The sequence below is a fragment of the Paroedura picta genome, chromosome 8 (genome assembly GCF_049243985.1).
Source record: "Paroedura picta isolate Pp20150507F chromosome 8, Ppicta_v3.0, whole genome shotgun sequence".
NCBI classification, from domain to species: domain Eukaryota; kingdom Metazoa; phylum Chordata; class Lepidosauria; order Squamata; family Gekkonidae; genus Paroedura; species Paroedura picta.
The window spans coordinates 12,936,418-12,953,734 of record NC_135376.1 but is presented as its reverse complement, the minus strand read 5'-3'; the positions used below and the strand labels follow the sequence as shown (position 1 = coordinate 12,953,734).

At 46.5% G+C, this 17,317-nt stretch overlaps 1 protein-coding gene across 11 annotated transcripts in view; it reads left to right on the top strand.

Moving 5' to 3' along the window:
- ECT2 (epithelial cell transforming 2) overlaps window positions 1–17,152 on the top strand; it is a 50,801-nt gene extending 33,649 nt beyond the window's left edge. For 7 of the 11 annotated variants that reach the window (XM_077348384.1, XM_077348389.1, XM_077348387.1 and 4 more), the window contains 6 exons: window positions 1,247–1,385; window positions 3,571–3,725; window positions 7,324–7,431; window positions 9,668–9,814; window positions 14,412–14,661; window positions 15,981–17,152. In XM_077348384.1, coding sequence (XP_077204499.1) covers window positions 1,247–1,385; window positions 3,571–3,725; window positions 7,324–7,431; window positions 9,668–9,814; window positions 14,412–14,660 — 798 coding nt within the window. In that variant the 3' untranslated portion in view covers window position 14,661; window positions 15,981–17,152. The remainder of the gene's footprint in view (window positions 1–1,246; window positions 1,386–3,570; window positions 3,726–7,323; window positions 7,432–9,667; window positions 9,815–14,411; window positions 14,662–15,980) is intronic. The other 4 variants (XM_077348394.1, XM_077348391.1, XM_077348392.1 and 1 more) reach the window with 1 other exon arrangement.
- The last annotated feature ends 165 nt before the right edge of the window (window positions 17,153–17,317 follow it).

Below are 17,317 nucleotides of genomic sequence, written 5' to 3'. Positions count from 1 at the left end.
AGTGGCTTCCAACGTTTCCAATTAAGCATAGTCCTGCCGGCGATCCTGTCCTCGGCCTGTGATCCTGAAGAGCAGAGCTTGCAGGGCCCATGTGCTCACTTGGTACGACCCAGTTGCATGCATTCATAAGAGCTATCTTGGCAACTGCGTGCTTGCTTGCTTGCTTGGGAGTTCCACTGACACGAGTGGAGCCAGCGTGGGGTGGTGGTTCCAAGTGTGGGTTCTAATCTGGAGAACTGGGGCTGATTCCCTGCTCTTCCACCTGAGGCCTGCTGGGTGACCTTGGACCAGTCACAGTTCTCTCAGAGCTCTCTCAGCCCCACCACCCTCAGAAGGTGTCGATGGGGTGAGGAAGAGAAGGCTTTGAGGCTACTCTTCTATAATAACAACAATAGAAGAAGAAGAAGAGTTGGTTCTTATATGCCGCTTTTCCCTACCCGAAGGAGGCTCAAAGCGGCTTACAGTCGCCTTCCCATTCCTAATAATAACAACAACAACAATAATAACTATTATTATGGTGGTGGTCATGATGATGATCATTGATGATGATGATGATGATTTGTTACTCCCCTTTCCCCGGAGGCTCGAGGCAAGTTACAGCATATAAAACCATACAATAAAATCCATAAAAACAAGAATATACTAAACACAGTAAAACAGTAAAATAGATGCGGCAAAACAACTCCAGTCTTATCTATACTACCCCAAGATAACCCGTTCTAGAGGGGGGGGGATGGGAGACAGAGGGTGCCAATTACACTTTGCTACTGCTGCTATAAGGGGGGCCAGATCTTCCTTGTGGCCCAGCCTCATCCAACGACCTGGCGGAAGAGCTCCGTTTTACAGGCCCTGCGGAACGCTGTAAGCTCCCACAAGGACTCATTCCCAGGTAGATGCATTGAGGACTCAAATGATGGTCACTACTATGATACCCGTGTTTAAGTCATATATGTTGCTGGAACATTTTGTTAAGCACGAGGCAGAAGAGAGGAGAGATGCGCGCTGGGATTCACCGTGTAGCTTTCGAGAGAAATATAAAAGCTGTGAATCCTCATAAAAAATGGAGAACTTGGCATTTTAAGGACGAACGTAAATCCATATGTCACGATTGCTTAGGATTTTCAAAAGCAGCCGTCTGTCTACCACAGAGCTTCACTTCTAAAGGTGTGTGTGTGTGTGTGTGTGTGTGTGTGTGGAATCTCAGAGTTGGTATTTCGTAATTCCTTTTGTTCAATTTTCAAAACAGGTCGCCAGGAAGCGGCACAAAGTCATGGGGGGCTTCAAGAGTCCTCACGGCCAGACCAGGCCTCCAGCCTCTCTCAAGCACATTGTCCTCATGCCCCTGTCGCAGATCAAGAAAGTCCTGGACATCCGAGAGACAGAAGGTCTGCAACATTTGGGGCAGAATAGCTAACCACTTGGCGTCGGTGATGTGTGTGTGTATTTTGAGGAGTAACGCATTCAGTGATGACTTCAAAACGCTGATATGTTTTGGCACGGCATGACACGGAGATCTCTTACAGAAAGCTTCCATCCCCAGGTCAGGGAGCTGGAAGTAACCATTAAAAGGAGTGTTCAGAGGAGACGGTCAAATGTCAGTTTTGAACCTGTAGGCTGGAGAGAACCACTCTCGATGCTTTTAGAGCAAGCAGCCCGTTCTCCGCTGAGTCTTCCAATATATCTTGGTGTAATATCTTTTCTAATAATAACGCCCCATGCGAGGGGTGTGGCTTGCCTGACGGGTAACTATTTCTTGTTCTTGGAGCCTCTTAAATGGCAATCTAGTTTTAAGTTCACGTTCCCATCCAGGATTCCCTAGTGACCTTGCTAGATGGTGTTAGGATTGTAGGCTCTGCTGAATGCACCGTGGCTTCTGCCGTGCGTTGAGCAATGTAGTTCTACTATCCTAGCAGCAAATGTTATACTAGAACTACTGGGCTAGTTCTCTGGCCGTAGGTTAAACTTTTCTGCCCCCAGTCCTGTGTTTTTATTTTCATTCTGTCCACCTTTCTCCCAGAGTTGAAAAGATGATGATACCAGCAATGCCTAGGGCAGGGGTAGTCAACCTGTGGTTCTCCAGATGTTCATGGACTGCAGTTCCAATGAGCCCCTGCCAGCAAATGGTGGCAGGGGCTCATGGGAATTGTAGTCCATGGACATCGGGAGGACCACAGGTTGACTACCCCTGGCCTAGGCCAGCCGACATTTGAACAAAGAGCAGATCTCAAACATAGGGGGAGAAAACAGTTGATTCCACATCTGTCTCTTAATACCTAATTAATTCATGGTAACATCTGTGCCATTCATGAGCCAGACCTTGGTAAGAGGCTATGTGGGTGTAGGACAGGTAATTACAGGATACATTTAATAGGTACTGCATATTTAAGAGTGCTTAAATGGTGCATGATTGTAACGTGTGTAGTGTGTGTGTGTGTTTTAAAGATTGTCACTAACAAGAATGGTATTACAAGGAAAACTGTTCTGAAACTTTCGACCCCTGTAATCACAGCCGTTCCAAAGGCAGCCTGGTTCTCACTTTTGCATTATCCGCCGTGGTTGAATGGAGGTGCTCACCTCCAATGTCTGTCTTCTGTTTGCGTGGCCTTGAGGCCTGCCTGCCTCTTGGGGTTCTGTACATTGAGTCAGTTGATGCAGCTTTATAATGGGTAAATAGAACACCCTGTGACTTCAGTACTGCTCCAGCAGCTGCAGTGTGCCATAGGTCTCAGAGGTGTGAATAATTCCCAAAGGGTGTGCTACGTTTCTCTGAGCACTATTGTGTTAGGCCTTGAAAGCTCTCTCTTTGAGTTTTGTTCTGTGGCTAGGCACTGTGACATAGCTTAGGCATGATCTATTGCCTACAAAGAAGGTTATCTAATAGAGGGAGAAGGCTGACTATAATGGCTGCAGAGAAGACTCTGGTTTTGTTGCAGAATGGCTGGCAGTCAGGGTTGCTAGGCCTCTCGCTGCAGCAAAAGGCCTCTTGTCAAGTACCCCTTGTTGCTCACCGCTGCTCTGAGGGGTGGCAGAAGAAAATATATTTTAACTATTGGCATTGTCTATGGCGTGATGTCACTTTTGGAGGAAACCCAGAAAGGCCCTTGCATATCTATAGGAATTGCCAGAAACTCTATAGTTTTACCCTAGAGTTACCAGTGATTCCTAGAGAGGCTCTAGTGGCCTTTCTTCCATGCCCAGGGAAATGCCAATCGCCACTTTGAGGTCGGGAGGTGAATTTCTTCCAGGCCAGACTGGTGAGGGATTTTGGTGGTTTTTTATTTGGGTGGGGGGGCATCATCTGGGCATGGAATTGGGGTTTCCGTGGGTGGGCAGGTAGTTGTGAATTTCCTGCACTCTGCAGGGGGCTGGACTAGATGACCCTGTAGGTCTCTTCCAGCTCCCTGATTCTGAGACGTGATAGCGCTTCCAGATTTCACCGCAAGCATCTTCATTCCCACCACTTGCTAGGCACAGCAACCCTCTGTAGCAGCACAGAAGCAATTTGCTGCTTGGCTGCCGGTTGTTAATTCTCTTGGAGCGTTTTTGGACTTGTCGCTCGTCCTCTTTCAGACTGCCACAAAGCGTTCGCGCTGGTCGTGCGGCCTCCCACCGAGCAGACCAACTTGCTGTTCAGCTTCCAGATAACTACTGAGGAACCCCCCAAAGACGACTGGCTGAAGACGCTCTGTCGGCACGTGGCCAACACGATCTGCAAAGCCGATGCTGTAAGTCTGTAATGCTGAGGTTAGGGTGAAGAAAGACCTGTAGGAAGGGTGCCTGTAATCCTAGAATCCTAGAGTTGGAAGGGGCCACACAGGCCATCTAGTCCAACCCCCTGCTCAACGCAGGATCAGCCCTAAGCATCCTAAAGCATCCAAGAAAAGTGTGTATCCAACCTTTGCTTGAAGACTGCCAGTGAGGGGGAGCTCACCACCTCCTTAAGCAGCCTATTCCACTGCTGAACTACTCTGACTGTGAACAAATTTTTTTCCTGATATCTAGCCTATATTGTTGTACTTGTCGTTTAAACCCATTGCTGTGTGTCTTCTACTCTGCAGTCAATGGGAACAGCATCCTGCCCTCCTCCAAATGACAACCTTTCAAATACTTAAAGAGGGCTATCACGTCCCCTCTCAGCCTCCTTTTCTCCAGGCTGAACATTCCCAAGTCCCTCAACCTATCTTCATAGAGCTTGGTCCCTTGGCCCCAGATCATCCTCGTCGCTCTCCTCTGTACCCTTTCAATTTTATCTACATCCTTCTTGAAGTGAGGCCTCCAGAACTGCACACAGTACTCCAGGTGTGGTCGAGCAGAGAGTGTGGCAGGCCGGATGGGAAACAGGCCGGTGGCAAAACTTCTCAATTGGCAAACTTTTTAAAGCCTTGCTGACTTCCACAGAACCTAAAGTGCTCCAGAAAAACTGTGTGTTTTCTCCAACCCCCACCCCTGTGAATTATGCAGGGGCAGCAATGCTTTCTTTTAGACGGTGTCTGGAAGTGCCAGTGTTAAAGGTGCAGTCGCGTGTAAATGTTGCTACACAGACCTAACTGGCACAGTCAGGCATCCTGGCTCCAGAACAGTCTGTGCATGAGCAGCTGGTTTTTGAACCTTATTTGAAAGAGACGTAGGTTTTACCTAAATATCAGTGGGGCTCTTAAGGAATGGAGCTCTTCCCCACTGCCCAGCCCCAGAAACCAGGAAGTCTTCAGGGAACAGTGCTTAGTTCCATAGTGAAAGGAGAGAATCAATGAAAACCTCCTGATGAATCAGTGAAATTTTTGTTATGCCTCCTCCCAGTAAAAGGGTGCTTCTGCTAGCAGGAAATGAGAGAGCCATGGTGCAGGAGTTAGAATGCCAGACTAAGAACTGGAATGTAAAGGTAAAGGTATCCCCTGTGCAAGCACCGAGTCATGTCTGACCCTTGGGGTGACGCCCTCTAGCGTTTTCATGGCAGACTCAATACGGGGTGGTTTGCCAGTGCCTTCCCCAGTCATGACCGTTTACCCCCCAGCAAACTGCGTACTCATTTTACCGACCTTGGAAGGATGGAAGGCTGAGTCAACCTCGAGCCGGCTGCTGGGATTGAACTCCCAACCTCATGGGCAGAGCTTCAGACAGCATGCATGATGCCAGTCCCACATTTTCAGTTTCACCTACCTCTCAAACTGATGGGTAGTTCTGTTAAACTGAAGCAACAGAACAAAGTTTGAGTCCAGTGGCACCTTTAAGATCAAGAGAGGTTTAGATACTTATGCCCTTGGTTTTCTCCCCTAAGTGTTTTTAATATCCTCACAATGACCAGCTTGGGAGAACAAAATTTGTGTCCAGTAGCACTTAAGACCAGCAGGTTAATTCTGAGTATAGGCCTTTTGTGTACATGCAGATACAGAATTAAACTTAATTGGTCTTAAAAAATACCTCTGGACTCAAACTTTGTTCTCTCAGGCTGGTCATTGTGAGGATATTAAAAACCACTTTGGATCCCCCTTGAGATTAATCTAGCTTTAAGAGAGGAGTGATATCTATCTGGTTGATGTCTTCATGGTTTGCACAGTTTAATTTTAGTTTAAACCTTATTTTACTGTACTTTTTTAAATTAGTGAGCTGGTTTGCTGGGAGGATGATATAGAAATTAATAATAATAATATTAATAATAATATCTAAAAATATTAAAGGAGAAAGTGCTAGAGACAACTTAGTATTTTAATTGAAAGCAATTGCTAAATACTATCGTGCCTGTTCAGCCCTTAGAGAAACATGGCAACTTGCCACTGGGTATTGGTTGCTGTGTAAGTTTCAGTCTCTGGAACAGGGGTAGTCAAACTGTGGCCCTCCAGATGTCCATGGACTACAATTCCCAGAAGCCCCTGCCAGCGAATGCTGACAGGGGCTTCTGGGAATTGTAGTCCAGGGACATCTGGAGGGCCGCAGTTTGACTACCCCTGCTCTGGAACAAGCATTTACAAAGCTGGAGAATTCTAAATGTCTTTTAGTTCAGTGGGGCTTGTTTTCAGATAAGGTGTTGTGAGCTCCTGTAGGACATCAACACAATGGAAGACAGTGTCTTCTCTATGTTCTATCATCAGCCACAATTTTAATTGCATGTATTATTTAAAAATATTTTTAAACCACCTCTCCACTTGCTGGCGGTGGGTAATCAAATCAAGTCTTCTCTCATCTGCAGTCTGTCAAACACCAAAAGTATATATTTCAAAGCGACAGTTAACAGTAGACATCAATTGTTAAAGTATGGCATAAATGCTCCATTGGATTCTGACACTTCCCCCCCCCCTGAAATCAGTTGTTGGCAGAAGTGTTGGTGTGCAACACCCCTTATTAGAACCAGCCACAACAGCTTGCAGGATTCATCAGACGTATGTTAAATAAAAGGGGTGGAGAGTTACTGGTATCTTAGTTCACGATCTTAAGGACCAGTTGTGCCCTCATCCGGTCCATAATGTTGAACTGGGGTCATGCTGCACTCTGGCTTTCTTGTAGCAAGAAACAGCAAATAGTTGCTTTCCCCCCATGACAAAACAGCCAGCAGTTGTCCCTGTTATCTCTCTCACACCAGGTAAGATTCACAGATCTGCTATAGGTAGGAAGTAAAGGTATGGCTTGTGGTATTTTTTTTAAATGTATTCTGGCTTAATATACATTTCTCTCTCAGGGTGTGTGTGCCTGTGCGTGTGCCATCAAATTACAGCTGATTTACAGTGACGCCAGCAAGGGGTTTTCAAGTCAAATGATTAAGCAGTGTGGTAGTTTGCCATTGCTTTCCTTAGTGGTCATTGCCAGAATCTTCCTTACTGGTCTCCCATCCAAGTACTGGCCATGTTTAGCTTCTGCAATCTCACAAGGCTGGGATATGCCCTGCTGCCTTCCTTCAGAGCCAATGCTATGTGTGAGACAGGCGTTTGCTATTTGGCAGTCTTTTCAAAACTGTAACTTTACGTTTTCATTGTAATATCTAAGCAGTCTAATTTTAGTCTTCTTGTAAATGGAGATCTTAAAACTTCCCCATCTTCTGACTAGAATGGAGCTTATTTTTTGAAACACTTGTGCTGCGACACACATGTCCCTCAGGGTGGCAGCAAAGGCCTTAGCTTTCTGAGAACACTTCCCTACTTGCTGTCTGAGCAGTGAAATGCTCTCAGGTGGTGATGGAGGTATAGCATTTAGCCTTGTTATGCATAAGGAGGGACATTGCACTTGAAGCTTGAGGATTTTAGTATACTTGGATCTTTGAAATGTGTATTGTAAGTCCAAGATTATTTGGTTTTGTCTGCAAGCTAATTCTTGATGGGTTTTTTTTCTTTACAGGAAAACCTTATTTATGCTACTGATCCTGATTCCATTGAAGTAAACACAAAGGATATGGACAGTACATTGAGCAGGGCATCCCGGGCCATAAAGAAAACATCCAAAAAGGTGAGGGGGTCCAATAAATGCTTGACTCAAGAACATAAGCCATGTTGGATCAAGCCAGTGGCCCATGTAGTCCAACATAACGTGTCACTCAGTAGCCAAAACCATCAGGAGGTCCATCAGCATGACCAGGAGCCCTTTCTCTGTTGCCTCTCCAAGCACCAAGAGTACAGAGCATCACTACCCCAGTCATAGAGCTCCATCTAGATCCTATGGCAAATAGCTACTGATGGATCTCTCTTCCATTTATTTATTCAATCCCTTCTTTTTAAGGAGCCAACTTGGTATAGTGGTTAAGAGCAGCAGCCTGTAATCTGGAGAATTGGCTTTGATTCCTCACTCCTCCATATGCAGCCAACTGAGTAACCTTTGGCCAGCTCTCAGCCTTGCCTGCCTCACAGACTGTCTGTTGATGGGAGGGGTAGGGTAGGCGATTGTAAGCTGCTTTGAGATTCTTTGGGTTGTAAAAAGCAGCTCCTCTTCTTGAAGCTGTTATGACGACCTAGCCCACTTTCCTCCCTCAGAGGCAAGGTTTTCCCTCCATTTTTCCTTCCTTCTAGTTGTGAAATGGCACACAAAAGGCTCTTAACGTTCAAAATAACACTATTTTATTCAACATAGATAGGGAAAGGTCAGGTAAAATCAAGGTTAAAAGGTTAGAACTAAATCAATAATAAACTCCGAGGTAAATCAATATAGGTAAATCAATATAGGCACAGACTGTGGTTCATATGTTTCAAGCAATTGAGAGCTTCGTAAACTTTTCACATGGTCTTTAAGATGAGACCTTTGTTCCAGTATATTCCTGGAGTTTAACTGATTCTTCATGTTTCAGCAGGTAGTCTCTAACACACCACTCTTTAGAGTTGTCTCCTTTTTTACTGGTTAGGGAATCACTTCTCTAGAAGTTATGTTTCAAATGAGAGTCTTCATTAATCTACCCACTTTTCCTTGCCAACCTTCCCAGTTCTCTGTGTGGTTAAACTGCTCACAGTCAGTGCTAAACAGAAACCCCATCAGGGCTAGACTCAGATTGATTTTCCTAGAAGTCTTTCTCTACTCAACTGACAGTAACTAATCAACTTCCTTTAAGCAGCCTAACACTCAAGTTTCTTTGGCTCTTTGAGGCATTAGCTCTTCACAGTCCATTACCTGTTTACACAGCCCTTACAGGCTTTTTCAGGGCAATCCATCATAGCTGCCTGTGTTTGTAGCCACCACTACTTCTTGCGGCAGAGAAAAGTTACTTTTTAATGTACTGGGCAGGATCCAGGAAACCCTTTGGGAGGAATATGCTTTTAGGCCTTCCAACTCAATGAAAGGATGCTTTGTGCACAGTCCGTGCTTCTGAAGAGAGAATGAATAACCCAGTACAGCAAATTGTTCAAAATTCAAAGTGACATTTATGTCTGTCTGTTCGTGTCATTTTGAATTTTGAACACTAAGCCTAACTTGCTGCCTGGGGCCAGCATATCTTAAGGACATCCTATTCCCAACTTAACTGCCAGAACACTGTCAACTTTAGAGGCCCTGCTTCAGGTGCCCCTCCCCATCTGAGGCTAGGTAGGGGGCAACTCCCCCTCCCAGGGACTTCTCAGTAGTGGCCCTAACATCACGAAACACGGAAATTCTTCCTCTATTGCCTTCCGTCAGCAACGGAAGACTTCTTTGTTTTGTCTGGCGTTCCACCCCTACGTCTCCTTGACCCTTCCCTCCTGCCCGTGTGTTTGTGTGTTTTGTTTTAAATAGTTTTATATTTTTATATACGTTTTGAATCTTGTTATCGTTATGTGCGCTTTAATCTTTGCTGCCACGGAGACACTAAGTTGGGCGCAAAAGTGGCTAAGCAGGTCTAAAATAAACTTTGCAGGGAGCTTTCTGCTGATTTCTTTTCTCCCCTTAAGGGTGTTTCATACGACTGCCGATAGCCAGTTTCAGTTTCCATGGCTGGTGTGAGGAAGACTTTCTTTGGTAAGAAAACAGCTCTTTAGAAACTGCCGAGGACAGAGAGGTGCAAAGCTGGAATGGACAACAGTGCTAAGGTGGTGGCTGCTCTGTTTTGGCTAGAGACAGGCAGTGCAAATCACACTCAAGGCGTGGTTTGAAAACATCATCGAAAAGCGGCTCTCAAATGCTGCCCAGGAATCAGACTCCGGGTTGTTAAGTACAGTGATCACAGGCTCTGTTTGACAGTCTTCCCTGAAGCTTGACTTAAGCTGTCTCTTGTCAACTTCCGCAGGTTACCCGAGCCTTCTCTTTCTCCAAGACGCCCAAGAGAGCCCTACGCAGGGCTCTGATCGCACACAGCAGCGTTGAAGGAAAGGGTTTCTGCACAACAGGCGAGAATCACTTAGGGGGACGCCTGGCCAGCACGTCGTCACTCGCCGTAAGTTGTCTCCTCCGTGGGTAGATTCAGTACTGGAAGCTTGTGACGTTCATTGCTGTATCAGCTCATCACTGAGGGAACCAGCTCTCAGTGCTTCTCAGTGCCTATCAAGGGAAGCCCCGCGACTTTCAGGATGGACAAGTAAATGACTCAGTAAATACGCCACCGTCCTAAATTAAAAATACTAAAAACACAGGGGAGACAGTAGCTTTTAACAGCTCGATATCACTTCTGTTGCATCAGGGATATTGAGAATTGAAAACAGGCTGGTTGAAGTAAAAGCTTTACAAAGCTCTGGCATTGCTGTATGGACCTTACTTGGCATAGTTCTTCACTGTACCCTGGATAGTGCAGTGCTGGAAGAAGTGTGAGAGTCTTTAGGTCCAGCAGACGTCAAGAAGGGCAGCTTGGAGGCTGCAAACAGCAAACTTCAAGACTGGATGTAAGAATGTGAGAACAGAATCCTGTTTCACCCAGTGGCCAGCTCTTTCCCCTGGAGCGCCTGTGAACAGAGGACACACAGGGCAAATCCTTCTCCTCGTGTTGCCTCCTAGCACTGGTATTCTGGGGTTCACTTCCTCTGCATATGGAGGCTTTGTTTATACACTACTGGCCGTAACCACTGGTGGACGCTACCCTCCATGAATCTCCATAATCCCCTTTAAAACCTGCTAATGCTCACGGCCATGCCTCTATCCTCCCCTAGGGAATCCCACAATTTCAATACGTTGTTGAGTAAAGGACATTAGATTCCGGATGAACTCCTCCTTGGTAATCTCAGAGTACGTGTCATGCTAATCTTTCTGAAGTCAGGGCCTCTTGTGGCGCAGAGTGGTAAGGCAGCAATATGCTGTCTGAAGCTGTCTGCCCATGAGGCTAGGAGTTCAATCCCAGCAGCCAGCTCAAGGTTGACTCAGCCTTCCATCCTTCCGAGGTCGGTAAAATGAGTACCCAGCTTGCTGCTGGGGGGTAAACGGTAATGACTGGGGAAGGCACTGGCAAACCACCCCGTATTGAGTCTGCCATGAAAACGCTGGAGGGCGTCACCCCAAGGGTCAAGCATGACCCGGTGCTTGCACAGGGGATACCTTTGCCTTTACCATTACAGTAGTTACCATCCGGAAGCAGAGCATGCACATGGTGGCTACGCTCCATAATATAGTACCTTTAGCGTGGTAGAATCGACTCTCTTGAAGCTAAGAGATCCTCTTTTCAAGCACTGAGGTGAGAAGTTGCCAAATTCTTCAGCCACAAAAAAAAAAAAAAATCTGTTTATAACTGCAAGTCTCAAGAGCGGCCTGAATTTGGGGCCTCCTAAAGGTAAAGGTAAAGGTAAAGGTATCCCCTGTGCAAGCACCGAGTCATGTCTGACCCTTGGGGTGACGCCCTCTAGCGTTTTCTTGGCAGACTCAATACGGGGTGGTTTGCCGGGGCCTCCTAGAATGCAGTAATCTCACAGAACTCATGAGTAGGATATTTGTCATGATTTGGGGGGGGAGGGTATTTACGGCATTACTCTGACCATGTGGCAAGAGCTAGAACTTGGGGCACTGCACTTTGGTGCTGAACCACTGTACCTGTTGCTCGCCAGGCCACAGAAGAACCAGCTGTTGATGGCCTGCCTTTTGCACCACTACATCTCTCCCTATGGGAAGGCCACACAAAGAATTTGCATCACGTCAAGCAAGAGCTCGGCACCATCTGTCTTAAATTTACATAAACAGGCTTCACAATATCACTCGTTCAGCTCCCTGGGGGATTTATGAGGTCAAGAGAATTCCTCCTCGCCCTCCTGCTCGGGCCATGAATGTTCACTTGTTTTGCTTAATACTGTAGCCACGCTCGCACACTGTCACAAAGTGCTTGCATGCTTTGCTGACCCTCCAGGTCCACCTTTTCAGGCCTCCTTTCCTCACTCGTGGTGCTGCGTGGATGGAGCCTACCATAGCACTGAATTCCCTTAGGCTGCATTAATAGGCTTTGCAGGCCAAAGACACAAAGTGAACACAGGAGAGGAGTTAGCCATACAGTCTTCACACAAGAAAGGGAAGTCGGTTGGACACAGCCTGGCTCAGAACTGGGTGCTAAAATTCACTCTTGGCCTACTTTTGTACTTTTATCAGGAGGCTCTGAGCAAGTTACCTGCTGTGTCAGCTCCTGAATTTCCATGTCGGCAGAAGAGGGGTGGGCAGGGATTTTGTATCACAGGGCTGGGAACTGGCGCAGCACAGTGCCGCATGCTAAGCTGTGAGCCGAGTCCCTAGTTCAGTTTCTGCCCTTTGACTTAATAGTGGTAGAAGAAGAAGAGTTGGTTCTTATATGCCGCTTTTCCCTACCGAAGGAGGCCCAAAGCGGCTTACATTCACCTCCCCTTTCCTCTCCCCACAACAGACACCCTGTGAGGTGGGTGAGGCTGAGAGAGCGCTGATATCACTGCCCGGTCAGAACAGTTTTATCAATGCCGTGGCGAGCCCAAGGTCACCCAGCTGGCTGCACGTGGGGGAGTGCAGAATCGAACCTGACATGCCAGGTTACAAGTCCGCACTCCTAACCGCTACACCGAACTGGCTCACTTGAGTGAGCCACGGTTGCCTGTAGCATCCTTCCAGGTAACCACAAAGCGGCTCACTCCTCAAACAATGCTCCAAAGCCACTTGCACTAGGGGTTCCAAATATGTGGTAGAAGCTCCAGATACGCTGAACAATAAAACCTTCCCTCTTTGGCCCCCACCCAAGGGGAGAAGAGACTACTTGTATGTTTTCCTCCTGCTGCCGTTGGAACCGTGGCAGGATGAGAGGGATGCGTGGGCACAAGCCCTGCAGCTGTTTTTTTGGGTGTTCTTCCTCCCCCCCCCCCCGCTTTAAACTCCGTCTTTATTAGAAAACAACAAATTTAGAGAGAAGCTTCATTGAAAGAACACAAAACAAAACATAAAGATGATACAGGCAGAATATAAGCAGCCCCTGCAGCTGTGCGGATGAAAGCAAGCAAGCTGCTTTCTTTGCTTTAGTTGAAAGCAGAAATTGAGATCCGCTGCTCTGTTTCTGAGCCAGGAAAAGACGAGGCAGTCCCATGAGAGCCAAGCTGAGCCCCAGGAAGACCCTCTGCTTTGCAAGCTCACCTGTGGCTACAAGCGTGGGTGCTGGGAGGCCCATCCCTGACCTATGGCAGACTGGAACCAAATCGCTCCTCTGCTGGCTTCCATAGTTCTGGCACTTAAAACTAGATGGCTGTTTTGGGAGCCAAGAAAACAAGGCAGCTTTTTTGGATCCTGCAGCTGAAGGATTTGTGTTGTTTAACCATGGGCTGTTTTTTTAGAACTTTGGATCTAGAGAGGCCTTTCTCAACTTTTTTACCGTTTAGAAACCCCTGAAACAGTCTTCAGGCTTCGAGAAACCCCAGAAGTGGCACAATTGTGCAGAATACGGTTGGGAACCAGAGCTGTGTATGCGTCCACCTTGGGCCCGTCCTTTTCCCACCCCCTCCAGGCCCACTATTGGCCATTTTGGGAGGGTGATGGGGGGGTCAACAGGGCCATATATGGGGATCTCACCCAAGAAATGTTTTAACAAATTTAAAGAAATACTTAAAAATTAATTAACCCTCACCCACATAAGAAACCCTCCCAGGGCCGTCAAGAAACCCTGGCTGAGAAAGCCTGATCTAGAGGGTTAGATTATGTTTTCCTGCATTAGAAATAAAACCCCAACGTTCCGAAATTCAACTTGGCATGGGGTTACAACAAAAATAGGGGTTTTTATTGGGGGGGGGGGCAGCTTGCTGTTCCTGTACCTCTGAAGTTCAGCCTTGTATTATTTTACTGAAAGACTGGTAAGGAAGCAAGCGAGCCATAATCCTCGGGGTGATGTAAGCCCCTTACGTGGTGCTTGTAATTCGTATTTACAGAATGTACACGTGAAGCGCTTTGGAGCCTTCAAAGCGGTGTCCAAACATTAAGTATATCATTACTGTGGTGGGTGGATAAGAGCCCTTGGCAATGGTTCAGAGCTAGTTGCTGATGTGAGCTGAATTTCCATGCCGCTGTTGGTACAGGCTAGACCGCGCTGCACTCCTGTATCCCACCGTGCCATCGAAGCCGGCCAACTCGTTTTGGCACGCTGAAGATGTTTTGTAACCGGTGTGTCCGCTGGTTGTAAACCCAGCGCCGAAGGCTGAAATGAAGTGGCGGTTATGCGCACCTCAGGATCTCTCCTTGGAGACGGAAGTCCTTCAGTATTTGCTTTTCTCGGCATAAATGCAGCTGGCGGCTTCCAGCTGCACGGCCTTTTCGTCGAAAATGGACTCCTTTCCGAAGGTGCGCATTACTTAAATACTGAATTGCGATGATTACAGCCTTCCCGGTACAGTAACATAATCTCTGAAAGGATAAAATCTCATTCAAGCTGATTCTGAGCGTGTCAGGTGGAAGGGTTCAACGGAAGCCTGTTAATGTGTTGCCCTTGGGAAGGGCACGCTAGCTCGGCTGCTTTGTTTGTTCAGCTGCATAAATGGAGTTGGGAGAAGGCTGAGATGCAAAAGCTTTAAACCTGGATCTAGTGCAACCTGTGGATTTAACTCTTCGCGTTGTGTCTTTAGATGACTCGCTGCTCTTCCACATACAGCTTGAGCGGCTCAGTTAAGCGCATTGTTAGCGTGCAGCGATCCAACTCTTTGGATGGGACCTCCCAAAGTGCTAGGCCTCAACCCGTGATCTCCACTTCCCTTGAGCTAGAAGGGCGAGTTGCTTCCAGCTCTGAATGGTTAGACAGCCATTCCTTGGGCAGGCCGTGCCCGATCATCACCACCAAGATTGATGAGTGTGGTAACCACAAGAGCATCGCCTAAAGTGAGCTCTATAATCTCCTGTTGAGCACTTTGGGGGGGGGGCACTGTGGCTTTGCTTCAATATGGCACATGGTCTGTGCATTCCCCTTCAGGTGCTGGGATATTCTTGGTCTTTGTTCATGGTCTTCTTCCTCACATGAGTTTCTTGGTTCATTCTTCGGTTAACCAAGTAGTCATCACAAACACTAGTCTGATTGTTTTCTTTGCAAGTTGTCTAAAATTGTGATCTGAATAGCTGCGTAGTCACAAAGGGTAGGTGAGCTGAAAGCTTGGTGGGTTTGCCTGCCATGTTCCAGGATCCATTTCTCTCATAATGGCCTACACAACTAGGGTTGAACATGAACTAAAGCAGCGGTCTGCAACCTTCTTGAGGCTGCGGACCGGTGGTGGCGGGGAGGGCGATTGCCCGGCCGCTCATGCGCAGCCCCCCGTGCATGCATGTTTGTGGCTGCGCATGGCGCAAATGCGCATGCACGGCCCTGCTTCCCTCTCCCCCCCTCACAGGATCTAAATGAGATGGCAACCTGGAGGTGGGGCGGTAGGAGATGGTTAGGTGTTCTAATCTCACTATTCTTTTTCACTTCTGGTGGAAGGAGCATTGCCTTGTCATGAGACTCTCTTCTGTCTTGTGCCAGGGAAATGCTCTGAGCAGACTTCTCCTGGTGGAAGGGTACAGTTTGATTTCAGCCGGCACATTGCCGGAACTGGTAGCGGGTCATCAAAATGTAGAGAAACAAGCCTTGAAGCGTGTCAGTATAAAAATTAACATTGGAGTGTTTTTAGAACTCGAAGGTTGGGAGCTTTTTGACCTCCCAGCTAAAGGCAAATTGGTACTTTTCATGTATGCTTGGAAATGCTTCTGGGGCAGAAAGACCTGTGGGGTGGATATGCATTGAACAAGGTCTTGTTTGTCTTGAAGCTTGACTGTGCACCAGGACCTTGATGTTGGAAAACCTGGAAAGACGTTTGTAGCGCAAAAACATGAAGCTCATGGGGATAAAAGGCTTATGTGGGAAGCGTCTAAGCAGCGTTAAATGCGAAGCATGTTCCCCTCCGAAGAGGGCTGGCTTAAAAGCATTACAATTTGGGCAGCTTTCTAGAACCTCCAGCAGATTCAAGATGGGGCAAATGAAAAATTCTCTAAAATCATTCCAAAGGGGTAAAACACAAAAACCCTAAATAGGAAAAATGGACAAGTTTCTCCCTGCTTTTTATTTTTTTAAAAAAATTGTTCCTAGGTTCTTTATCCTCCCGTCAAGACTTATTTCTGCCTGCAGGATAAGTGTATTGTTAACCTTTCTTCTTGGTTTCTTTCCTCAGGGCATTCACTCACCTTCCCTGATCAACCTTCCATCAGCCTTTGAAAAGAGGAGCCATACTTTAAGTCGATCCACGACTCATTTGATATGAAATGGGCGAGGGATGGAGCCTTCAAGCAACCAGTTACTGACAGGAATGGGGGTACTTAGTTAGCACTTAGAGAGCCGTTAGCTAGATTTTTAGATAACACTAAGCTCATCGCCAAGGAAGGTCTGATTTGTCCAGGAAACAAAGAGGATGATTGGGGCTTGGTAAGGATGATAAGGATTCTTTTTGCACAGATTACCCTATTGTATGATGGAAATATTTTGCTCGTGTCAGGCTCCTTAAAGAAAGAGTCATTGGAACCATTTACTAAATAAATATAACTATAGGAGTCGCTCACCTCTCCTGGCTGAGAAAAGTGAAGTTTGCTTCTGAAAGGGACGTTGTATATTTATCAGTCGGATGCATTTAACCTTACTGATACAGGAACCAGTGTTTAAAATGCTTCATGCTTCCAGCGCTCGCATGAAACCTGCTTCTATAGACGGTCTAAGTAGCTTTGCGGGAGCTTGACTCGGCTTCTGGCATAGTGGTGCTGCATGGTGGTTGTTGGTTTGATGGAAGCATGCAGCATTTCCACCTATATATAAATGGATTCGACCTCCCATTAGCTGCTAGGATTAATTTGTCTGACAAAGTGGCAAAGCCCTCCCCCTCCGAAAACAATCACTGTAATTAATTGTATTTATAGTCCTTGAACGGAGACCAATTTTAAAAGCTATCTCCAACACTTATTGAAACACTTATATAGATACACAGACCGTTCATGCACAGATTTCTGTATGAAGATGTAGATCTGACTTCCAACATCTATTGCTGCTATTTTTTTTTTCCATTCCTAGGCTTACATTTAAAAAGTCACCCTATTTCCCCCTCTTCCTCTGTTTTCTTTGTAATTTAAGCATTTTAGAACGATCAAGATTTCAGAACATGCTCTCAAAACGAAGTTTCTGCATGTCATTAACTTGGTTTCTTGTTGCCTATATTTAGAGGCAGGTGGGTGGGTGGATGGGACTTTTGATTCTTTCAATTGCAGCTACTTGGTTGTGTAAATTGTGCCACTTCTGTATTTTTTTTACATTCTGTATTGGCAGGAACTTTGTAAATAAACTGAACTGTTGACATTGCTCAGTTGACTCTTTGACAGCTTAACACCACGATTTCCTTTTTTTTAAAACACCAAAATCCCAGAAACAATACTGTAAAATAGCACACGTGTTGCATATCCTAGCAACACACAATCTATTCAGCTGCTATTAAATGGGGGGGGGGGGTGCCCATTAGTTTTGTTC